Source organism: Astyanax mexicanus, chromosome 5 (assembly GCF_023375975.1).
Source record: "Astyanax mexicanus isolate ESR-SI-001 chromosome 5, AstMex3_surface, whole genome shotgun sequence".
Taxonomy (NCBI): Eukaryota; Metazoa; Chordata; class Actinopteri; order Characiformes; family Acestrorhamphidae; genus Astyanax; species Astyanax mexicanus.
In genome coordinates this window covers 25,750,427-25,776,613 of record NC_064412.1, presented here as the reverse complement: position 1 = coordinate 25,776,613, position 26,187 = coordinate 25,750,427, and the positions used below count along the sequence as shown (strand labels likewise).

The 26,187-nt window shown below is 39.5% G+C and overlaps 2 protein-coding genes across 5 annotated transcripts in view; one reads left to right on the top strand and one right to left on the bottom strand.

Annotated features, from left to right (window-relative positions):
- The window catches only part of lurap1 (leucine rich adaptor protein 1), a 230,770-nt gene that overhangs the window by 85,321 nt on the left and 119,262 nt on the right, over positions 1–26,187 (top strand). The window lies entirely within an intron of this gene.
- Positions 1–26,187, bottom strand: part of wwc3 (WWC family member 3) — a 78,001-nt gene that overhangs the window by 26,308 nt on the left and 25,506 nt on the right. For all 4 annotated transcript variants that reach the window (XM_049479771.1, XM_049479773.1, XM_049479774.1 and 1 more), the window contains exons 2-5: positions 16,004–16,113; positions 14,190–14,393; positions 8,797–8,873; positions 6,421–6,500 (exon numbers count right to left, since the gene is read on the bottom strand). In XM_049479771.1, coding sequence (XP_049335728.1) covers positions 6,421–6,500; positions 8,797–8,873; positions 14,190–14,393; positions 16,004–16,113 — 471 coding nt within the window. The remainder of the gene's footprint in view (positions 1–6,420; positions 6,501–8,796; positions 8,874–14,189; positions 14,394–16,003; positions 16,114–26,187) is intronic.

Sequence of the window (26,187 nt, the reverse complement as noted above, 5' to 3'; positions counted from 1 at the left end):
AATCATGAACATATAGATCAGCGGTCGGTAATTAGTTTTGGCCGCGGGCCAGATATTTTCCAAGCCATTACATGGCGAGCCACAAAAAATATATATATTTTTGGAAAATGAAGCAGGTAAACCCAAGAAGAAAGGAAAAAAAAAATCTAACCCGTGTCGTCAAGTTTGTGGTGCAATACACTACCGCTGCCCCAGCTAGTGATTGGGATACAGCCTGGAAAAAAGGCCGTATAAGGAAACAGGAAGCCCTGGATGGATGGATGGATGGATGGATGGATGGATGGATGGATGGATGGATGGATGGATGGATGGATGGATGGATGGATGGATGGATGGATGGATGGATGGATGGATGGATGGATGGATGGATGGATGGATGGATGGATGGATGGATGGATGGATGGATGGATGGATGGATGGATGGATGGATGGATGGATGGATGGATGGATTCATTATAGTACAAACAACCTCATGGGCCAGATGTTTCACGCTTGCGGGCAACATCTGGCCCGCGGGCCACCTATTGCCGACCCCTAATATATACCATAGATTGACATATTATCCACATAGTGCCTTCTCTACAAAGGAACCATTTAAGATAGTAAAATAACTTGTATTATTAAAAAAGAAAGTGTCAGATTTGGCAGAACACCAGACCTTTTTCATCTTCTATTGTTTAACAGGTGAAGATATCTTGCCTCAACTTTCTCAACTTTACTCAGTCTGGACTGTGCCCACCCCCCTTTTTGGTCGGACCAAATTCTGGTCTTTTTTTTCTGGTCTGGACTGTGTTTTAAACTGAAAGGTCTGAAGGTCCAGAACAAACAAGTTTAACGCAAAAGCAACCAACCAAATGTGAATCTACAACTATTTTACAACCATTTGAAAAATTATTTTAAACCTATGTAATGTTCTTGCTACTAGCAGCTATTTTTACATTTTACAGCCTGACATATTTGTTCATTTTGTGAACAACATTTTAAGTTAAGCCAGTTTACACATTACAGCTCCAACTTACAAGCCCTGCCACTTTCATTAGGAGCAAAACAACCTGTCCATCATCCACACAATCCAACCACAGTAAAGAGAAATAGTGCACTGTGTCTACAGCCAGCTGCAGCCCTGCAGACTCTGCTAAAACTAAAAGATCTTCAGACACACAAAGCTGCTGCTTCTCTCTTCTTCACTGCAGAGAACACTCCTGCAGAACCTGCACAGACATCTTGTTTACTGAGCTTCATACTGGGCTGACATCACTTCCAGCGGGATTTCCCTACTGCCGTCTTGTTTGTGTGTTTGGACGGTTGTGATGCAGTGCGAGAAGTAATTAGTGATTCTGCTGCCAGCTGAAGAGATTTAGAGCTGAATACAAACACCCCTGGGGTTAAAGACGGGATGAGGACGGCATAAACATCAAAGATATAAAAAAGAGAGAGAGAGAGAGAGATAAACTAGATTGACAAAAGTAACAGCACACCTGCTTGTTTATGGTTTCTTCTAAATTTAAATCTATTAAAAAAAGAGTTTTTCCTACTGTTGTTGGAGTGGGATGCTGGATGAACTTAACTCAAACTCAAAAAGAGTACTGTTGGAATGAAGGAGCACCACTTTTACAGTTTTACAGCACAGTACCCCTGTAGCCCATGCCTAGCTTCAGACACGGTGAATAATTCTCTACAGGGACTAGATAAGCAGTGTTTGCATGTGCAGTGTTTTTCCTTGTATCCCTTTCATGCACACCACTGTTGTTCACTATTTTCCTGTTGAAGAAACTTAACATTAGCCAATGTAAGAGAGGCCTTCTGTTGTTTAGAAGTTACTCGGGTCCTTTGTGACCTTGTGAACTAATACAGGCCTTTAGGGGTGTTTTAGGGGTTTAAAAAAAATAAATTCTTCGAGTTAAATCGATTTTCATTTGAATGATCCGATATCGATTCATTAAAAAAACGGAGAAATAGCCAATTTTCTCGTACATGCATACAGTTTTAACGTCTCGCATTTCATCTTGCGAGACCATCCTCTCGAGCATCGTCCTCTGGCTGGGGTGATCTGGAACAGAGGAGTCGCACTGCGGGGAGTTTCTGTAAAAATGTTAGTAATTTTCTTCTGTATTTCCTTTCATTCCTGCCTGTGTTTATCAAACTAGTACATTTGACACTGTTTAAGTTGTTTTCCAGTGTTGTTTTCCCCTGTACTTTATTTAAAGTAAGACCTGACCGGCTGAATCCACTGTTAGCCAAATCCCTGGTTAAGCTAATCCCCTTTTGCCGGGTTTCTGATGCGCTAGCAGCGTCCGGCGGCCGCTCAGTGTAACAGGTTTAACTGTTAGATGGAAAAACTGTAGATTAACCTGTAACTGTGTGATTTAATGTGTAATTAGTGGAATTATGATCGTGTTCTCTATGAAGCGCTGTTACTAACTCAGTGATTTTGTCCTCAGGGATGAACTTGACTACCGGCCGAGGAAGAGGCTCTAATAACGGGGAGCTAAACTCTGGTCAGACCGACTGTTTTTTTCCTTCCAATTTAATAAAGTTTTCTCTCTTTACATTATTCATTTTGATTGTTATGTTTTTATTGTCACTTTGCTTATTATAGTATCACATCTGAACAAGTATGTATGGATAAGTTTCACACTTATTTGCAAACATAAGAAATTCATGAAGTATGTTATGTTTTTGTTTTATATACCTAAAATGACAGTATATACATTCATACAGCGCTGTTGAATAAGATGGCTTCTGAAGCCTCATTAATGTTTTGAATCACATTATATTTTACTCACATGTACATTTGAGCAAAGTGGTCATTCTAAACCTGTATAGAGATGGGAAGAACAGTGTAGAAATTAAATAAGCTACATTAAATAAAATAAATACTAATATTTTAATAATGGAAGTTTAGGTGTTCCTTGAATAATTACAACAACAGTTTCATATTTAAGCTACAATTTTTTTTATTATAACTGAAATTGACCTAAATGAAACAATTTTGAATCGAATCGGGACCTCGTGAATCAGAATCAAATCAAACTGGGAAATCAGTGAAGATACCCACCCCTAGTAACAATGGTCTTGAATTTTTTCCATTTGTACACAATCAGTCTGACGTGTGTGTTTTGTGAAGAGCAGACTTTGATAAATCCTGGTTCTTTAAATAAAACAGGTTGCCCACTCACACCTGATTGTCTTTCCATTGATTGAAAACACCCGACTCTAATTTCACCTTCAAACTGCTAATCCTAGAGGTTCACATACATTTGCCACTCCCAAATATATAGTATTGGATAATTTTCCTCAATAAATAAATTAATAAGTATAATAAGTGTGTCTGCTTTGTTTAACTGGTTTCTCTTCTAAGGGGTTCAGAAACTTTCAGCCACCACTGTGTGTTTGTAGTCATTCACACTAGAGAGAAAAGCTATATCACTTTCAAATCAGATACGCTAAAAAACTCAGACTAAAGCTTTTACAGACGCTGGCAGAGCCAACAAAGCCAGAGACGCTTCCTAACTGCTGGCCGGGCAGGGCGCCTCCATCTTCTGTCTTCTTGAAGCTCTGCGAGCTGAGCTACTATTCTGGGAGCCACTCGAGTTGCGTTCTATCTAAGAGATAAGAGCTCTCAGTGGGACGCAGGAAGAAGAGAGGAATTTGCTGCCAGATATCTCTGTTCCTCTGTTTTTCAAACTGCTTTCAAAAACTTTTTGTCCCTCCACCCCCTCCCTCTCTCCGACTCTCTCCCTTTCTTTTTCCTGCTTTGGCTCTCTGCACTCCACTGGTGCATCCTCTTCCTGAGGTGGAGTCTCCTTTTCAGAACACAATTTTTCTCTCTCTCTCACACACACACACACGCACAAAGTCGTGTGAATCTCCTCAAACATCTCTCAAAAAACGACACTTGCACACTTAAGACCACAAGAGAAAAGACAAAGAAAAAGAAGAAAAAAAAGAGAGAGGAATTCATATTGTTTTTCATTCAAAATATAGTGGCCAAAATTCTGATCTTGTACAGCCTCGTAAACAAACACACAAAAACCAAAACAAAACAAAACAGAGAACTCAAGTGGTCTCCTTCCACTGCAGCAGCAGCTATTTTAAGCAAGTCCTCTACTATGCAGTAAATGTTTGGTTTTGTGCTTCACTGAACTGAATAATACTTACAATTACAGCATTAAATGAATCTGAACTTCTCTGGCAGGCTGTATTAAGTTAAACTGTATAAATATGGCTCTATCTTTTTTGTGTGTTTATTTTGCCCCTATTTCTCTATTGTGTCACATTATCTGAAAGCTTATGCATACAGATGAAATGGAGCAGTACCACTGAAAAGTGTGGGAACATAACGACTGACCAGGAACGGACATGTAGTTCATTACAATAAAGTACAACTTTTATTATCAAGACCTACAGCAGCATTCACGTTTGTTGTTGTCAGCTATATTGCCCTCTATTGAATAGATGCAATGCTCAACACCTAAGCCAATGTAGAGGACATACAGAAGTATGTGGGCCGTGACTAATACAACATTTGACAATGATGTATTCATTTTTGTAGGTAAATAAAGGAAGAATAAATTCAGCCTCAAGACTGTCAGAGTCAGTCACACAGCTAGCTCTCACACAGATGGCTAAACTGAACAGTGCCACATATAGCCACACTGAAGGCTAGGACACATTCTTATTTAATTTAGGGGGGCTTTCACACTAGAGGTGTGTGCCATGTCGTATCGTACGTGATAATATCGCCAACATTTTTAAATATCGTGAACGATATTATACCCTGAAATATCAGGCCATATCTTCCACCCCTAATTATCACATCAGGATACCAATTTTTTGCTGTTTTTAGCAAAAGAAAAAGATTATATATGTTCAGTATAATTTACTGTAATTTAATCCTGGCTATATGGAAATTTATGGAGTGCATTATTAGTTAGTATCATGACATTCTGGATCCTTGACTTCTGTTTTTTTATATTTCAGTTAGGGGTGTGCCATATTATATCGTACACAATAATAAAATGCAATTTTCATTTTGTTGGAATAATGTATTGTGGAAATATTTTTTTTATTCAGTGTTTGTCATATTTCCAAGAGTACTGTTATCGCAAAAATACCATGAAATATCATGATATTATTTTAGGGCCATATCGCCCACCCCTAATTCACACCTGCTTTGTTTGGTCTAGACTTTCTGACTTTTCTGTTTAGTCTGAAGCAAAGTAACAGGCTTGAAATGGGGGCGTGAACCACAGTCCAGACCAAAGGACAAGACTTTGAATCGACTAAAAGAGATGGTCTACTGAACCATAGTCCGGTTTGTCTGCAGTGTGAAAGAACTTTTCTGGATGGTTTGGATTACACTAAGCTCAGCCAGTTTCTAACCTCCTAGGATCTGGCGTCCACAGGTGTGGACATTACATTTTGGGTTGTCTAAACCACATCACTAAATTTTGCTCTACAAGAGCCTGGTGTCCTCTTATGAGGCCATTATACTGTCTACTAGTCTGATTTTGTTTAGAAATTTAAATGAACAGTAAATACAGTAAATGTTTATGTTTTTTACTTTGTCTTTGTGTTGAAGCAGCACTTTAAATGAGCCATGTTGCTCAAAAAGGCACAAAGAATTTTTGTTTCTACTTTTGTTTTTCACTCAGGAAAAAAACGCTGCTGTGTTCAGGCACAAAATAAATGTTTTGCACATCACTACTTATTGCGACATCATTGAGTTATATTGAAATATAAAACTAAAGTCCTCATATGGACCTTATTTTTCTCAGAAACTACATCCTGTAAAAAGATCATTGTTTATTTTTTACATTAATCAGGCACCAATCAGCCCATATAGCAAGGAGAAATAAAAAAATGCATGCCATGTAAGAGTTCGGTACTTTCAGTACTTCAGTGGTACATTTCACAATAAATTAGCTGCAATAGATTATTGGAGATACTAAAGTATTCAAAATGTTTGAATCTTTACTCAAGTCACTTTAAGATAAAACACTCTTATATTATTTATTTATTTATTTTTATCTCTAGTACTTTATACATATCTGGAAAAAACACATTATGATGTCTATTTCCAGATTATCTAACATATGGCATCCAGTTTGCAGGATGCTAACATGGTAGCTGGAAACACAAAGGGTGAGGATGAAAATTGTCAAACTGAGGAATGTTCATTCTCAGGTTATTGTTTTTTTTTAATCACAGTCCCGGACTGCACACACCGATAACAAAATCCTTAAATTCTGCCAAGGGCAACATTTAAACCTGCAGGAGACACTGCACTGCAGGCTCACCCCACACACACACACTCCCTCACAACAGCAGAAACCTGATACAAGCTAAAAATCGAGAACACATGAAAAGAGGCAAAAACGTGGAGAAAATAAGTTTTCTGTTTTGTGTGAAACTCACTCTTGAAGGGTCTCTACTCCCATTTCCTTGTACTGCAGCTCCTGCTTCATCTGGGCCAGCTCCTGTTTGAGTCTACAGAGCTGCGGACACAAACCAGACAAGCAGGCATTACACCTCATACAGAGACATGTTTTCATACAAATTCTGGATGTGAGATCATACATATGGGTCTGAAACTACAGCGTCCGACAACGATCTGCAATAAACTGGGATTTTTCCCCTATTTAAACCTGCATAACAGTTAAAATTTAAAAAATAAAATATTCAAGCTTCAGTAAATATGTACATATAAAAAAAAATACACAAAAGTCGGTCACTGATCATGTTCTCCAAACTACTTGCAGTGTTGATTAATTAAAGCTTATGTTGAGACAAATCTCTGTTTGTAAACAAATGGTCGCATAATATGAAAATATGTCTTGTAGAATATTTAATTGAAAAAATACTATGAGAAATAGGGCCTGTACTTACAGACATATACACAGGATTGAAAGTGAAATACCTATTAAGATATATGCCACTGTTATTATATGTATTGTTTAATTATTTGTTGGTGATTTTATGTTGGAGTGTGTATCATTAATATAAGAAATGTTTGGATACTATTGTAACCTGTATGCAGGTTCACGCCCCAGTGTGTGTGCAATTATCTTAAACGTGTAATTGTTACACATTAGATTCAATAAAATACAAGCCATTAAAAAAAGGAAATGGCTAGACATGGCCACAGGAAGACATGGCTGCAGTGTGAAATAAAAATCAACAACAAAAAGCAAAATTTGAAGAAACCACAAACCAATAAGGGTCTTACTAAGGGTGACTTGATATTAATATTGTGATATATTGTATTGTTTTCGTTTGTGATAGATTATCCACCGTACAGGACTTTAAATATCGATATTTTTATTAAAACATAGATGTACTAAACTCCTTAAGACTCGCCAACAACTTCCTACAATTGACGCTTATTTTAGAGATTTCATTTTCTTCAGTAAGAAAATCCAATGAAAAAGATCTTTTGGAATTCTGTACATAATTCCTACAGGTCTATTTATCATGAAATGTACATCAAACTGTATATCATTGTCAAAAACTGGAAAGAATATATATATACAAAAATTGAGTGTTTGTTTATTAATTAGTGATTGGTATAAAATAGCTATGTCTGTATAAAAGTTCCCTCAATGAAGCCTAGTTAAAAAACTAATAAAAAAAGAAAAAGCTGAGTCATCAGTGAACAGCAAGGTCTCGCACAAGCAGCCCCCCCTTTCCCAACACACACACACATACACACACACACAGGAACAGGAAAAGGTCCAGCCCACATGCACACACCACCCTCTAGAACACATTCCAGTACCACCCCAGCACTCCAACTCCAGCTTTTTGCTGAGAGCTACTACATTAAATCGACTTACTGACCAAAGAGAAATGCACACATTCAATTAAACATGATAAACAGCCACAATAAACAGTCATGATTCTATTTTATTATTATTATTATTATACATTTGAACTGGGTAAATCTGCTTTTAGCTATAGCACACCAGCGAGCTAGAATTCAATACAGGAAACACTGAAGCTCAGCTCGCAGGGATCACTGAATCATTTAAAACTATTAGTTTATTATCACCACCAGAAAGCATTTGAGTAAAATCTTTTTATTTAAATTTTTAGTTTGTTAATTTGTTCATTTTATTAATTTATTTATTACAATTTATTTCTAATGTTTTAATTTTTTTATTCCTATTTCCTTTGTTCATTAATATTAATTTTATAATTTCTCATCATTCTCATAATTTTACTTTACCTTTCTATTATTTTATTTATTTTATATTTTATAAAATGTATATATTTTATGTCAAATTGTGTTTACGGTCTTTTGTAGAATTTTCTACTTTTTTTTTTCTTAATACATATATATTTTATTAATCTATATTAAATGTTGATTTTAAATTAGTATTTAATCCCAACACTGTAAAGGTTGATTGATTGATTTAACTTTACGGAGATAGAATTCATCAGTGGTAGTAAACATTAGTTTCCATCCAAAAGTAAGTTTTCAGTATAAGAAGGAAACATCCTAACTTTAATAAATGAATGTATAAAAACTTTAGTACTTATATTCTTTGACACAAAAAAAGGATTTGAAGAATTTGATAAAACAGCACGGCTATTAAAGCAGCTCAGCTCAGCAACACCCACAACACCCGACCGCTCAGCACGGCCTGCTAACCCAAACCAAGCCCCATCACATTCCTAAAGGTGCCCCTGACACACATGCAGCGAATACAGCAGGGGCCCCAGAGTCTCCCCAAACAGGCCCCTCCTAGGACCTGACGTCCAGCGCATTGTTCTCAGAGGATAATGACTTACCCGCTCACGCCTACAGGCGATTTCCGCTTTGATTTGGTCAGGGTCATATTTTGCATTTGAAGAAGAGCCAGAGTGAGCTGTGGAGAGAAGAGAGAGAAAGAGGTAGAACATCAGTGAAAGCATGCAGAATGCATGCAGGCAACAAATCCCAACTCTCTCATTCTGCTCAGGCAGTCACAGGCCTGAACAGAGGAGAAAGGAGAATGTAGAGAAGGATAATGATATCACAAGACTGTTTATACTTCAAAAAGCCAATTTATACTCCTGCATCAAACCTATGAAGTAGCCTACGCACACCTGCATACCGAGGCCGTAGCCTGATGCAAAACTGTCCAGAAATGAACTATTAGTCGCGTGATGCGGACAGCAGAAGCTGTGATTGGTCCGCAGAGCCTCGTCTTTCCACCTTGGTGATTTAAACTGAGGAGCGATGCACGAATACAACCATGCAGAGGGCTATTGTGCAGGGTTCGCGTAGTCTACGGCGTAGGTTAGACGCAAAGTATAAATTGGCCTTTAGTGTTCACAAGAAAAGGGTGATATTGTATAAATAGATCAAATCTGGACATTCTTTAAATACAGTTGTGGTCAAAAGTTTACATACACTTGTAAAAAAACATAATGTTATGGCTGTCTTGAGTTTTCAATAAGTTCTACAACTCTTATTTTTCTGTGATAGAGTGATCGGAACACATACATGTTTGTCACAAAAAACAGTCATAAAATTTGGTTCTTTCATAAATTTATTATGGGTCTGCTGAAAATGTCACCAAATCTGCTGGGTCAAAAATATACATACAGCAACAAAATTTGTCAATTTTGGTGATGTAGCGAGTTGTGTCAATCAAATTAGCTTCATGTCATGGCCTCTTCACTTCTTGTAAGTGATTCTGATTGACTACAGCTGTTGACTTCTCATGAGCCCATTTAAATAGGGCTCATTTGACCCAGTGATTAGACTCAGCTACAAAAGCTACAATGGGAAAGTCAAAGGAACTCAGTGTGGATCTGAAAAAGCGAATTATTAACTTGAACAAGTCAGGGAAGTCACTTGGAGCCATTTCAAAGCAGCTACAGGTCCCAAGAGCAACTGTGCAGACAATTATACGCAAGTATAAAGTGCATGGAACAGTTGTGTCACTGCCACGATCAGGAAGAAAACGCAAGCTATCACATGCTGCCGAGAGGAGATTGGTCAGGATGGTCAAGAGTCAACCAAGAATCACCAAGAAGCAGGTCTGCAAGGATTTGGAAGCTGATGGAACACAGGTGTCAGTCTCCACAGTCAAGCGTGTTTTACATCGCCATGGACTGAGAGGCTGCCGTGCAAGAAATAAGCCCTTGCTCCAGAAAAGGCACCTTAAGACTCGGCTGAAGTTTGCTGCTGATCACATGGACAAAGATAAAACCTTCTGGAGGAAAGTTCTCTGGTCAGACGAAACAAAAATTGAGCTGTTTGGCCACAACACCCAGCAATATGTTTGGAGGAGAAAAGGTGAGGCCTTTAATCCCAGGAACACCATGCCTACTGTCAAGCATGGCGGTGGTAGTATTATGCTCTGGGGATGTTTTGCTGCCAGTGGAACTGGTTCTTTGCAGAAAGTAAATGGGATAATGAAGAAGGAGGATTACCTCCAAATTCTGCAGGAAAACTTAAAACCATCAGCCCGAAGGTTGGGTCTTGGGCGCAGTTGGGTGTTCCAACAAGACAATGACCCAAAACACACATCAAAAGTGGTAAAGGAATGGCTAAACCAGGCTAGAATTAAGGTTTTAGAATGGCCTTCCCAAAGTCCTGACTTAAACCCCATTGAGAACATGTGGACAGTGCTAAAGAAACGGGTTCATGCAAGAAAACCATCACATTTAGCTGAACTGCGCCAATTCTGTCAAGAAGAGTGGTCAAACATTCGACCTGAAGCTTGCCAGGAGCTTGTGGATGGCTACCAAAAGCGCCTAGTTGCCGTGAAAATGGCCAAGGGACATGTAACCAAATACTAATGTTGCTGTATGTATATTTTTGACCCAGCAGATTTGGTGACATTTTCAGCAGACCCATAATAAATTTATGAAAGAACCAAATTTTATGACTGTTTTTTGTGACAAACATGTATGTGTTCCGATCACTCTATCACAGAAAAATAAGAGTTGTAGAACTTATTGAAAACTCAAGACAGCCATAACATTATGTTTTTTTACAAGTGTATGTAAACTTTTGACCACAACTGTAAATAAGCATTTTTTACAAACAAGTTTTATTCATTTTCATTCATTTTATTCATAGAGGTGAAAAAAATTGCAAAAACAGCATCATGTAGAGCTATCAATATGCAAACTAATGTTTCTTTTTTTCAATTATTGTCAGTAGCCAAAAACGTGCAAGCTAGGGGTGGTGCGATCTAGTTAAAAAATAATGATACAATATTTCAGAATATTTAGCAATAACGATATTCTATATGCAATTATTACTCGCTAGATTTTTTCTATTGCTTAAAAACTATGGCGATAATATTGTGCACGATATGATACGGCAAAACCCCTAGTTTAGTCTAAGGTTTAATTTAGATATTTTTTAAAGAACAGCAAGCACATTCCTTTAAACTTGCCAAAAGTTGTTAAACTGGGGCTTCAACAACTAATCGATTTAATGGATTATTAAAAGAGTTGGCAACTAATTTAATAAATGAGTTGGGTCTACTGTGAGTTGCATGCACCACAGAGCATTTAATTTACATACACTCTTGCTGTCTTATTATATTATGATAATAAAAATAATGTAACTCTCAGGTTAATATTTCATGTAAACACTAATATTTTTAATAATGATCTACAATTACATTAGTTCTCTTAAATCTTTAATATCTGTAAAATATCTGGTCAAATATATTAAATATATATTAAATAAATTAAATTAATAAATGTATTTATTTTTATCCAATAATAATCAACGAATCAATAAAATTTTAGACAGATTAAACAATTATCAAAATAACTGTTAGGCGCAGCCTTATATTGAACAAGGTGCAAAAAAAGTCTTATTATCCTCCTTATATTTCAGTTAAGAAAAAGTGTACAATATGAAACTCACTGCCACAGTTCTTTATAGGTTTCTGACAAACACAAGCTTATTTAATGCAATATCTACATAGAACCTCTACATGTAAAGATGTAAAATCTTGATTACCTCGTTTTGAAAATCTCACTAAAACAGTAATTTAATTAATACATGAATTTGATTAACTGCCCAGCACTAGCACAATGTTTCTTCTCCCCTGTCTAACATCATATAAAAAATTAGATTGTCTGGGCTACTTATGAACTAAAAAAAACACTGGGTTAGTGTTCACTATACATCTAAAAGTCTGTATGTTTAAGCTTCATTATTCTGGGATGCCCCCCATCCCCTTTCTGCATTAACATGCATTAATATCTGCTTTTGTTTTAAAACTTTACTGTGAGGATCTGACTGACTGTCTTCAGTCCAAGATCATTAGTGAGGTTAAGCACTGACGCTGGATGATTACATCTGGATCACAAATGTCATTCCAGCTTAGTCCAAAAGCATTAGATGGAGCCCAACACATATTTACTCAGTAAATATCAGTACTTTCCATGTTTAAATAACATCTGGACATTTAAATGTCTTTTAAATCTCAAGTTTAGCTGTTTTCTGTTGTTTTTAGAGAGGGAGGACATGGCAGAATAATCTGTGACTAATCGACTAATGGAAAAAAAAAATCAGATTAGTCGACTGCCAACATAATCATTAGTTGCAGCTCAAGTGGACAAACACAGTACTGTACATTACTGTTTCACTCCTGTGACATACATTTACATACAACCAGAGTACCTAAAGAGCTAACTTAGCATATTAACTGTGTCACACGCGTGACCCAAATTTGTAGTAGGCATACGTAAATGTAGCTTTATTCAATGCGGGAAATGAGGTGAAAACTAGTGAATGAATAAAAAAACAATAGTAAGTGGAAAAGGAGGGCGAGGAAAGGAGGGGAGAGGAAAAGGGAGAGGTCAGCAGGAGAAAGAGACACAGTAAAGTCCAGTAAAGGAGAGAGAGAATGAAAGAGAGGAAGGGAGGAGGTCAGGGAAGCAGAGGTGAGGAAAAGGCAGAGGTTAGGAACAGCTCTTAACAACCTAACCTCACAAAATCACTGCTTGTGTGTGTGCCTGTGTTTACACAAGGGATGTGCCATATTGTATTGTACAAAATAATATCACCAAAAATACTGACACTCTAAAACTTTATATTGTTTTGCAACATACTGTATTTACTTTGAATTTTGTTTGCTGTTTATATGCACTAAATATGCCACACTTTAGCTTTGAGCAGATTTTTGCTGTTTCATTATTTTGTTATATTTATTTTGCTACAATATTATTATTTTGTTCAAAATCAGGGTCTTGGTAAGGTCCTGTATATGAAATATACAAACATTTATATATTTTTGTGTTTCTACTTAATATACTTAATATATATACTTTTTGTTGCAGTAGTACATTGTTAAATTTAATAAAAAAATATGTCAATGCAGCTTTGCCATCAGCTGCTGGAGCCCAGAGAGAGCACAACTGGCCCTGCTCTCTCTGGGTGGGTAGATGGCGCTCTCTCCCCACATCACTCTGTGAGCTGATGTATCAAAACCGAGTCGCTGCGCTTTCCTCCGAGTGCGCTGTGATGCTACTCTGCAATGCTGCATCAGCAGCAGCTCAAAAAGGCGGTGGATGACTTCACATGTATTGAAGGAGGCATGTGCTAGTCTTCACCCTCCTGGTGTTGTGGCATCTCTGGTGATAGGGGGAGTCCTAATGAATGGGTTGGGTAACTGGCCTTGCAATTTGGGGAAAAATGGTATAAAAAAGTAATTTTTTTTTGTCATATCGTTGAAAATACTGTTATTGCAATAACACCCTGAAATATTGTGATATTACTTTAGGCCATATCATCCACCCCTAGTATACACAACCATTTAACAATTTGAATAACTGTACATTTTAAGATTCATACTATGCATTTTATGCACATATTTGTGGACACCTCGCCTGATAAATGTATTGCAGCACTGTTCCTGACACACACGTGCAAATGCACACACAATTTGTCCAGTCCCTGTAGAAACTTACTGATAACAGAGTAGTACTACACAGAGCAGATAAACATGACACTACAGCGATGACACCTAATGCCAGGAATTAATCTTTAAGAGGGTATAAAGCCCCCCAGCATTGAGCTGTAGAGCAGTGGAACTGTGTTCTTATGAATGATGAATAAACAGACTACCACATCAAATCAGCTTGTCAATCTAAAACCATACACATATTTTACTTTATTAAAATAGCACTTTTAAATTAAACTGTAAATAGATGTGTGTCCTTACAGCTAGTGATGGAACGGTTATCGTCCTGGTTGAGTTGGTTGAAAAGCTGCATCTCCTGCTGGGCCAGCTCCAGCCTCTGCTTCTTGATCTGGTACATCTCCTGCTTGGCTTTGAGAGCCTCCTGCGCCACCACCAGATACTCCTTCAGCATGTGCTCCTGCTCCTGCCGCCATTGTGTTCTCGGGTTCTCTATCTGTGTGGTTTCTGAGAGAAGAACAGCACAAGAATGCTTAAAAAGAGTCCTAGTCCACAACAGGTTTACATTTAAAGAAAAAAGCAGTAAATTCTACATTGTGTCATCTTCACAACTCTTTGGTCAGATAATGCCAGGTTGACACTCTACACCAATTTAGCCCAGATTTTTAGTTGCAAATGCCCAGCAAACATTTGGCACACTAAATATCTGATGCAGTTGGTGACAGGAAGTGAAGAGCAGGGGCTACCTTCAGCCAATATGATCACGCAGAAAGAAAGAAACTTGGATTCAAAACGCATCTTCTGCATGGCCAGAGCCGTTTATAGAGAGTCTGACCACTTACTCTTTTCCATTATTTCAGGAAAAGTCTGTTAAGCACTAGATCAGGGGTCTCAAACTCATTTTTGCCGAGGGCCACATTGGCATATTGGCTGTCCTCTGAGGGCCAGATGTAACTTATAAATATAAGAAAATGTAACCAGATGTAATACAAAATGAATGTAATTACTCCTTAATGTTAAATAACTCTCAATATACTATTTATTCAATCAAATATTACAGTTGCATGGAAAAATGGTTGCTTGTTGCTCTATTAACATAAATCCTTTTAATTTATAAGTTATATTAACTTTGATCAAAACGTTTGATACTGAAATAAGGCTTAATAAATATAAAATCAAAAATTGTGAGCTGTGACAGATTTAGCATTTCCTCAGATTTAGCAGTTCCTCATCCAACCACTAGTCGGAGCTGCAGCTGCAGCACCACAAGCCCGCAGTCTTTGCTTAGTCAGAGCTGCAGCCCAGCCACGGGCTACAGGGCTCAGCTGAGCCAGTCTGGAGCGTTTTTAAAAATTTGTAAGTTCTTCTGTGTATGAAATAAAATAACCCCACTAACCGGATAATACAGCTCTCTACAGTTCATCTTTCAGCCCAAGCAGCTAACAGCAGCAGTTTAGAGCAGCGTCACGGAGGCACTGCTCGGATTACATTATAAACAGGTCAGTTAGCGCGCTGCTAACCTCAGGATGTTTATAACTACGGAGTTTAGTGGACACACCACGGCTGCAAGGTTAGACTGTTGAAGGCTACTGAAGACTACTAAAGCAGGCAACGCAGCGTAAGCAAAAAAAAAACAAAAACCACACACACACACCAAAATACAAGTTAAGATAAAATATGAAAACGAACATAATAAAGCATAAATAATTAAATTGAATTGCGGGCCAGATGTATGTTTATTTTGTTAACCCGTGAGGGGCCGTATGAAACCGCGTCGCGGGCCGCATGTGGCCCGCGGGCCGCTACTTTGAGACCCCTGCACTAGATTCTCTATAAATGAGGATGAATGCTAAAAAAAATGCTTTAAAAAATTTAAATAAAATAATAGTTAATATTTCCATTTTTCAACAGTATACAGGTTTTACACACTTATTATCATCCAACTAGCTAATTTTACCCACAAATATTTAATGTATTGAGAAAGTCAGAGATCAGGATCATGGTTGACATTTCATAAACTACTGCTCTATTTACACCTTATTTATATCTGTGGCAGGAGTGTGAGTGTGTATTTAAATACAGGTGAACAGAAAAAAAAGTAGTGAAGTTAAACTTACTGTTGATGTGGTCGATGTAGTAGACGCCCACCTGCTGATCGTACACAACCTCCCAGCCTAGAGGAAGCTCGTCACCCACACAGTCTGCAAAGGTCAGGGGCTTAGTAATCCTGAGAGAGACAGAAAGCACAAAACAGGAATTAAAGGAAGTGAAAATATAATCCAATTATTTATCACAAACTGAATTAACTTCTGTTATCACACAAAGTTTAAACCTCACTTTTAACAATCATACGTAAATGGTTTGTGGTGCAGTTCTTAATTTTTGGCTGTACATTAAAAAATGCAACAAGTAAAATTAAACAACAACAGTGATAAAAAAAAACAACAACAACATAGTAGTTTGAAGTTTGCTGACTGGAATCAGGGGTCACAATTTGGATGATTGAATATATATGCTTAACAGAGCTGCATTTGCACTTCAGACATTTATAGCCATATATACATTAATAGGAGGGGTATTTGCAGTTTTTTTTCTGTGACTTGCAGTTCTCGTGAGCATTGGTTGCGGCCGCCTCGGAAAACTTACAGAGTCTGGTTTGAGCTCAGAGGAGCTCTGGCACAGACACGAGAGCATCACTATTCCTTTTATTACACCTCAATGGAGCGCTGCAGTGAGTTTCAAGCTGTAATTTTACTTCTTTAAAAATATCAAAAATCAAGGAAATTCTACCTAGTGCTGCTTTAACACAAAATATTGTAGTTATATTGAATCGACCTAAATTAGAAAGTTAGAGAAAATTTAGTCAGGCCAAGGTCCGGACAGTCGTCATTTTTAACTTATGTTATGATTCAGTGCTACATCCTATCCAGGGGTCGACAGTAGGCGGCCCGCGGGCCAGATGTGGCCCACAAGCATGAAACATCTGACCCGTAAGGATATTTGAACTATGATAAAAAAAATGCTGAAAAAATTATATAATAATAATAATAAAAATAAAATGCCTCTCTGGTCAGATTGTGTGTACATTCCTCCCCTGTCGCTCTGTCGAGCTCCACGCATCTTTAGTTTCCGCCCATTCTCGGGTTCCCCATCTCCTTATAAAGGCATTTTTTCCTGGCTGTGTCCCAATTCACTAGCCGGAGCAGTGGTAGCATATTGGACTGCGACACTAACAATGCGGGAGAGCATTTGGTAATCCTAAATCACACGTGATTGGTCTGTGAGTATACTTCGCCGCAAAGCACGTACAACGCTTTGAATAAACAGTCAGAATAAATCCTTCTGAGTAGTTTATCGGTTTGGGTCCGTATTGGAGAACGTCTGGGTCCGGACCTGGAACACGGTCCGCCTATTAGTGACCCCTGATATAACACTTTGTTATGCTATTTTCTGTGTTTACAGTTTTGCAGTTTATGTGCATGTACTAAATATGCTGCCGTTTAGTTTTGTGGTAGATTTTGCACACATAAGAACTGTTTCTAAACCCCAAGACTAAACCTCCTACACCCCACATAGGGTAGACTATATGGTTCTGGCAATCAAACTGTTTTTTCCCACAGATTCCATGTTGGCACCAGATATGAATGTCAGTGGTGGTCCCCATCAGGGTTAGTAACGAGGCCAGGAGGGGTTAAACATGGGCTCCTTCTGGGTTGGACCCTGCACATGGGACTTAGATGGGACTCATGAGATTATGGAGGCCTGGAAGGCCAACTGGGTCCCAGTAAAACCACATAAACAAACCCACTCAGAGTCTGGAACCCACTTGCCTATGCTCTAAATACGTGAGCCTCAGATGAGCATGTTGGCTCACTTTATTCTTCCCTAATACTATAGTTAGGGTGTTTTAATTTTTTTTTATGATACAACCACATTTAACATTTTATTTTATTTTTTTCATGTTTTATACAATTTACAACAAATTATTCAATCAACTAGAGAATGCTGATGAACAGTTTGAGCTGAAAGGACAGCATTAGTTGAGCAAAGCTGCACAGGCATGTGAAAAATCTGGAAAATTCTTTAAGATCTCCAATGAATGTATGTTCAGTCAGTCAGCAGCTGCTGATCTCTTCACCCATGGGTCAAAAATGGGTGTAATACACGCTCTGCAGGAAGAAACTGCCTATAAACACATTCCATTCAGAACAAAGCAGGCCTCAATCAGGGTCACTCTGCATCTACCCTACAGCAAAGCCTCAGGTCCTGGTCCTCTGTAATGGTGTGTGTTTGGAATCCCTCCCAACATTAGAATGACTTTTCTCTTTATATTAATAAAAAAATATATTTTACATGTACTTGACACAAAAAAAAAAACTGTTCCAACAGCATAGCTTTAAGATACACTGCATTTACATACTGAGGAAAAATATTATATAATTTGAATCATATACTAAACATAAAACACCACACACACATTGTATTTAATATAGTTAAGTCATTAGACTTTTTCAGCAAACAAAAACATATTTTTATATATTTATTTATTTTATTTTATTTCAGACGTTTCCCCATTTTCTCCCAATTTGGTAATCCAATTGTCCCACCCCTTTGTGCGTCCCCATCGCCGGTGGCACCTGCGACCCTTGGAGGATGCAGATGAGCACACGCCTCCTCCGACATGAGAAAGTCAATCACCCCTTTTTTCGAGCTGCTGCTGATGAATCATTGCCTGCGGTATGTGCAGCACTGACACTCCAAATACTGACACTACTGTGTGGATATCTATGTCGCACATCCCTTTAAAAATGTTAAAAATGTTTAAAAGTGCATACTGGAATACTGGCCTTTCTTGCTGTTTTTTTTCCTGCACCTACGACAGAGTGCTCTGAGCAATCAGAGGACACAATGTGCATTGGTGCATTTAGTTTTATGCTCGTGTGAAAACAAACCATAACCGAAGTTGAAAGTGCTACAAGTAAACAAATATCAACAGATATGGACCAGGGAAATAAACTACAGGTGTGAAACCACTCTAAGAATGCACTGGTGATGTAACATAGATCCAGTTTGGCTTAGCTATAAAGTGGCTTACCATCACCTACCAGATCATTAGTTACTTCCTTGAGAATCTTCACATAACCTTTGTCATGCTCCACAAACTGAAGCAGATTTATGGTCTCACATAGGAAGTCAATTCCCCCACAACATTCTCAATATCTGTACACTATCACACATGGAGAGCTTCTCACCCAGAAAGTCAGCCAATTTAATAAAACACTGCCGTCAAGTCCCTTTGTGTGTGAATGTGTGTGTGTGTGTGTGTGTACACGTGTGGGTGTGTAGGGCTACACTGTGGACGGATATCTGTAGTTGTTCATCCAATACTGTTGTAAAAATTTTTTTTTTTTTTTTTTTTTTAAACCAGCCCTGAACGCTGCTCAAAACAGCTGATCCCCAATGCAAGAACAATATGCCTGGATCGGATCAGGACAGCCCTACTATTTATTATTATTAAAATCGTCTTTAAATAGGACAGAACTTGGCTGATAATACATAAAAACCTCACAAAAAGTCTGTAGGCACTTCAGTTTCTGAATCAGTTTCTCTGATTTTGCTATTTATAGGTATATGTTTGAGTAAAATGAACATATTGTCATTTAGAGCATTTATTTGCAGAAAATGAGAAATTGTAAAAATAAAAATAAAAAGATGCAGAGCTTTCAGACCTCAAATAATGCAAAGAAAACAAGTTGGTGAAATAACCCTGGTTTTTAATTACAGTTTTCATGCATCTTGGCGTGTTCTCCTCCACCAATCTTACACACTGCTTTTGGATAACTTTATTCCACTTCATCCTGGTGCAAAAATTCAAGCTGTTCAGCTTGGTTTGATGGCTTGTGATCTATCTATCTTCCTCTTGGTTCTATTTCAAAGGTTTTCAATTTGGTAAAATGAAAGAAACTCATTATTTTGAAGTAGTCTTTTACTTTTTTCCAGAGCTGTATATATATAACAAATTCCAGTTTTTATTATTATTAAACGATTTAACATGTTAGATTTTGACACTGTGTTGCCTGCATTTTTCTCTCCTTCACACAAACCCCAAAAACCCTAATACTAATGACACAGCAGTTTTTTAGCAGCACAATGTTAAATTACTTCATTTACATTGCATGTTTTGCATAATATATGCATCTCTTAGGAAAAACTGAACTTTACAGAACTAAACTGAAAAATAGTTTCAAACTGTTTCAGAATTGATGGGTGAGCTTTTGATTTTTTCTTCTGCTGAACCACTAAAAGGCTATAACTAACGGACTATATCCCCATGGCTTTTCCAAGCAGGAGAGGTAACAATTCTGAAAAGTGTGACAGTGCAAAATGTTGGGAGGTGCTCTTAGGACAACACAGTATGAAAGCACATGATAAGTGTTATTAATACCAAAGATCCACATCTCCTCAGCGACGACCTTAGAAGTCATAATGATGTCACTATGGTTGTGCAATCCATGTAACTTTAGTGCAATAAGAGAGAGGGACACAGGACGGAGTGTGAAATAATAAGAATTGGGGTTGTAAACTTTTTTTTATATCAAACCTTGTAGAAAAGTTAGGTTACTGGCAAGGTTGTTGTTTGGATGAAAAGTTAATACATGTGGAATGTGCACATGTAGAAAGTCAGCTTTATGAAATAGTTTTTTTTTTTTTTTCTAAATTTATTTCTAATTTTACCCCATTTTCTTCGACCAATTATCCCACACATTCTCAGCTGTATATCAAGTCAAGTCAAGTCAAGTAGTTTTATTGTCAATACTGCATATGTACAGGACATACAGAGAATTGAAATTACGTTACTCTCCTTCCCAATTTTACAGCAAGTACAGATAATAGATATAATAAAGGAGAATGGGAGACACTATGTGTACAATACAGCAGGGACACAAATAGACATACATGAGACAAAAACAAGGTGCAGTAGTGTGGGGGAGGAATAGATATATAAATATAAGTAAATAAGTAAAAAATAGATATATAATTATAATATAAAAGAGTGGGAGACACTATATGTTCAATACAGCAAGACACAATAAACATACGTAAGACAATAGTGCAATATTGATGGTGATCGAGATGGAATGACAGTAAAAATAGTAAATAACAGTAGTGCAAATACGGTATATGGTATATAGCTTAAGGCTGGTAAAGTGAATGGGTGCGTAAGTGCTTAAAGTTCACAGTTTAATTAAGTGGAATTAAAGTGCGTATTGACAGTGCAAGTATATCAGTAGTGCAGGTGTTGTGTAGTGCAAGTCCGTTTGGAAGGGACCAGTACTTTGTGCATTGTAGTGCAGAGTTTCAGTACTTTATTAGTGGGGGGGTCAGGATGCTGAGTGAGTGTGTGCTGGGGGCAGGATTGGGATGGGGGGTAGAGCAGGAAGAGAGTTCAGCATCCTCACAGCCTGATGGATGGGGCTGTCTCGCAGTCTGCTGGTCCTCGCCCCGAGACTCAACAGTCTCCTCCCTGATGGCAGCAGGCTGAAGAAGCTGTGTAGTGGGTGGGAGGGATCTCCTGCCAGACGGAGGGCTTTCCGTGTGAGGCGGGAGCTGTACAAGTCCTGAAGGGAGGGGAGAGAGGTGCCAACAATCTTCTCAGCTGCTCTCACGATGCGCTGGAGGGTCCTGCGGCAGGATGCTGTGCAGGCCCCGTACCACACGGTGAAACAGCTGGTCAGGATGCTCTCGATGGCCCCTCTGTAGAAGGTGGTCATGATGGGGGTGGGGGCTCCAGCTCTTCTCAGCTTGCGGAGAAAGTAGAGACGCTGATTTGCCTTCCTGGCCAGTGACGCTGAGTTGGTGCTCCAGGAGAGGTCCTCTGTGACGTGCACACCCAGGAACTTGGTGCTGCTCACCCTCTCCACAGCAGTTCCGTTGATGAACAGAGGGCTGTGCAGTGTGTGAGTTCTCCTGAAGTCCACAACAATCTCCTTGGTCTTCTCTGTGTTCAGAGAGAGATTGTTGTGTTTGCACCAGGAGGCCAGGCGGCTCACCTCGATCCTGTAGTGTGACTCATCGTTGTTGCTGATGAGACCCACCACCGTCGTGTCATCCGCAAACTTGACGAAGAGGTTGGAGGTGTGTGCTGGTGTGCAATCGTGGGTCAGCAGAGTGAACAGAAGGGGGCTCAGCACACATCCTTGGGGAGCCCCTGTGTTCAGTGTGGTGATGCTGGATGTGCTGCTGCCAACCCGCACTGCCTGTGGTCTTCCAGTCAGGAAGTCTAACAGCCAGTTGCACAGTGAAGTGCTCAGCCCCAGACTGTCCAGTTTGTGTATGAGCTGTTGGGGGACAATTGTGCTGAGCTGAAGTCAACAAACAGCATTCTGACGTAGGTGTTCTTCTTGTCTAGGTGTGTGAGGGCTGAGTGGAGAACAGTGGAGATGGCATCATCGGTCGAGCGATTTGACCGATAAGCAAACTGGTAGGGGTCCAGGTAGGGGGGGAGCAAAGACTTGATGTGATGCATGACTAGTCGTTCGAAGCACTTCATGAGGATGGGGGTGAGTGCAACTGGACGATAGTCATTGAAACAGGATGGCGATGCCTTCTTTGGGACAGGGATGATGGTGGTGGCTTTGAAGCATGTGGGAACCACCGCCTGACTCAGAGAGGTGTTATAAATGTCAGTATAAACCTCTGCGAGTTCCCAGGCACAGTCTCTCAGCACACGGCCAGGAATGTTGTCAGGCCCAGGAGCTTTCCGAGCATTGATCCTGCTGAATGCTCTCCTCACACTGTCTGGGGACAGCGTCAGCACCTGGTCACCAGGAGGAAGGATGGATTTCTGGGTGGGTGTGTTGTTGAGTGGCTCGAACCTTGCGAAGAACCCATTCAGGTCGTTCAGCAGAGATGTGTCGCTGTCGCAGGTCTGTGGATGTGGTTTATAGCCTGTGATAGACTGGATACCCTGCCACAGGTTCTGTGTGTCTCTGCTGTCACTGAAGTGTTGGGAAATCTTCTTTGAGTACAGCCTCTTAGCTTTCCTGATCCCGCGGGACAGGTTGGCCCTGGCTGACCTCAGGCCTGCCTGGTCACCTGTTCTGAAGGCTGCATTTCTAGCCTTCAGGAGCTTGTGGACCTCTCCTGTCAGCCATGGTTTCTGATTCGCTCGAACAGTGATGGTCTTGAGGTCGGTTACATCATCAGTGCACTTGGTGATGTAGGCAGAGACAGTTTCTGTGTACTCCTGAATGTCTGTGGAGTTGTTGTGGGTGGCAGCCTCTCTGAACATATTCCAGTCTGTTGTGCTGAAACAGTCCTGAAGTGCCTCTGAGGAACCCTCTGGCCACACTCGTACCTGCTTAAGAACTGGTTTGGTGACTTTAACCAGTGGTCTGTAAGCTGGCATTAGCATAATGGTGAGGTGATCAGAGGCTCCCAGGTGGGGGAGGGGGGAGGCTCGGTAGGCTCCTCTGTGTGTAGTAAAGACCTGGTCCAATATGTTGTTTCCCCTGGTTGGAAAGTCTATGTGTTTAAAAAGTCCAGAAAACACACTCTTTGGGTCTGCATGGTTGAAATCTCCAGCCAGAATGAGAAAAGCATCTGGGTGTGCTGTCTGCTGTTCACTGATGTACTGGTACAGTTCATTCAGTGCTTCACTTCTCACGCTGTTGTTGGAGGTCGGAGGGATGTAAACAGCAGCGATCAGCACAGCGGAGAAATCTCTCGGTAGATAGAACGGACGGCATTTGATAATCATCAGTTCCACTACCGGTGAGCAGTGTTTACAGACCACAACTACGTTCCGACACCAAGCATCGCTGATGTAAACACAGAGCCCGCAGCCACGGCTCTTACCTCCGTCAGCTAGCGCGCAGTCCGTCCGATAGCATGTTAGCCGCTCCAGCTGAACGGCTTGGTCCGGGACGCTGTTGTTGAGCCAGGTTTCGGTGAAAACATAAACACAACAGTCTCTCACGGTCTTCTGAGTTGACTGAAGTAAGCGGATGTAATCCAGTTTATTGTCCAGAGAGCGTACATTGGCCAAAAGTACGGTGGGGATAGCTGGCTTGTGTGGGCTAGCCGCTAGCCTCGCTCGGATACCCCCGCACTTACCCCGTTTCTGCCTTCTCGCCTGCCGCCTGTGGCGCTTCCATTGTGGGCGAGCTGCAGCGGTGGGGGTCGGTGGGGGTGCGGGTGTCCGGAGCACGCCGCAGACTCGCAGTTCTTCTCGGAGTCCGCGGTTTAACTCCAAAAGTGACTTTCTGCCGACTCCAAGCAGAAACTCACGGCTGTAGGTGCGTTTCAGGACGTGAACGCACGACAAAGACATACAAAAACACTGCGACTTACGAGACAAAAAACACGAAAACGCTGTTTCCTCGGGGGGGAGAGAAGCCGCAGCGTGTGCACGCGCCGCCAACTTGGATCATATATCATATATCCCCCAACTCTAGTGATGCCACAACACCAGGAGGGTGAAGACTGACTCCATGCCTCCTCCAACACATGTGAAATCTGCCACCGTCTCTTTTAAAGCTGCTGTTGATGCAGCATTGCTGAGTAGCATCACAGCGCACTCGGAGAAAAGCGCAGCAACTCGGTTTCGATACATCAGCTCACAGATGCCTTGTGCTGATCGACATCACCCTATGAGTGATAAGGGGAAAGATTGCCTTCTACCCACCCAGAGAGAGCAAGGCCAATTGTGCTCCCTCGGGGCTCCAGCAGCTGATGGCAAGCTGCATGCCCTGGATTCAAACCAGCAATCTCCCGATCATAGTGGCGTGCTATAGATCACTGGACCACTCAGTGTCCAGCTGTATCAAATCTTAGACATATGTGGTCATTCAAAGCTAAACAGCTAAACAGATAGATGGCTTTACATCTCTAGATTTTTTTTTTAATTAAAGGGCAAATATTTGTAGTATCTTGTTTGGTGTGAGGGCCATTACGGGCTGAGCAATTGGGTCCCTGCAGGGACAGTGTTGGAAATTGATGCTGCCAGACCCATCTCTTTGATGGCTTTATTATGTGCTCCTCCGGCATCAAGTGTTAATAGATCCTCTACCAAAGCAATTTTAAACTCTTCAATACATATTTGGCCAATTTCAGGATGATTTTGGTCTTCAGTCTCAATCTAATAACATGCCGATTACAGCCAATCTGTTATTTCTTGCATACTGGCATAAAGCTGGTATTAAGAAGATTTAGGACCTGTATGCTGATCAGCTGATGACACATTTTGCGGTTTCATGTCCCATTTCAAATCAAATTGTTTAGATTCTTGCAAATATGTTAGAACTGCTTAAATGGGCTTCATAGATCCAACATGCCCTCAACACACAGGTCTTTTGACACCATTTGTCCTGCACTGTTTAATGTAACATTATATATTGAATTTCACTTTTTTTTTTAAATCGTGCAACCCTAACTCTAAAACAAAAAGTAATTTTTTTTTGTCCTTACTGCTTAGCATCAATTTCCAACACTGGCCCTGCAGGGACCCAATTGCTCAGCCCATAATGGCCCTCACACCAAACAAGATACTACAAATATTTGCTGCCCTGTAACAAAAAAAAAATCTAGAGATGTAAAGCCATCTAGCTGTTTAGCTGTTCCAAAAATACAGAACTACTGCATTTCAAAGATGAATCTGCATTTAAAAATTAATCATGATTTTAATTATGATTAATCACAGAATTTATGTTTATTTAGTTTATTTTCCATTCTTTTATATGACTATTTAATACTTGATTATTTTGTGCTAAATGGTTTGTTTTAAGGGACAACTTTGGATGTGTTCTCTCTTTTTTTTTTTTTTTTTTTACAACATTGCCAAAGTATCAGATCAGGACTCGATATCAGCAGATACTCAAAATCAAATGACTGACTCGGACTCAGAGTGAACGGAAAATACCTAAATTGTAGTTTTTAGTTAATCTTTAGATATTATATGTGTATATTTATGATATTTGGCTGATGCTTTCATTCATAAGGATGTAAACTATATCCATGCCTTAAAGCAAATGTTTCTGTTCTGAGAATCAAACCCCAGTCTGCAACAGGTAAGATAGAGTTGTTATACATTTTGAAACTCGACATTAAGTGAAGCTCTGATTACAGATTACTGTCTGTTACCCAAGAACATTTGATGGTTCAGACCTAAAAACATATTAAGTCATGTTTTTTTGTTTTAGTGTGTCCCATTTACAATTTAATTACAATGAAAAATGTTTAAATGCTTTACATTAGGAAAAAATATTTACACATCTTTAAATTTAAAACATCTGTAGATAAA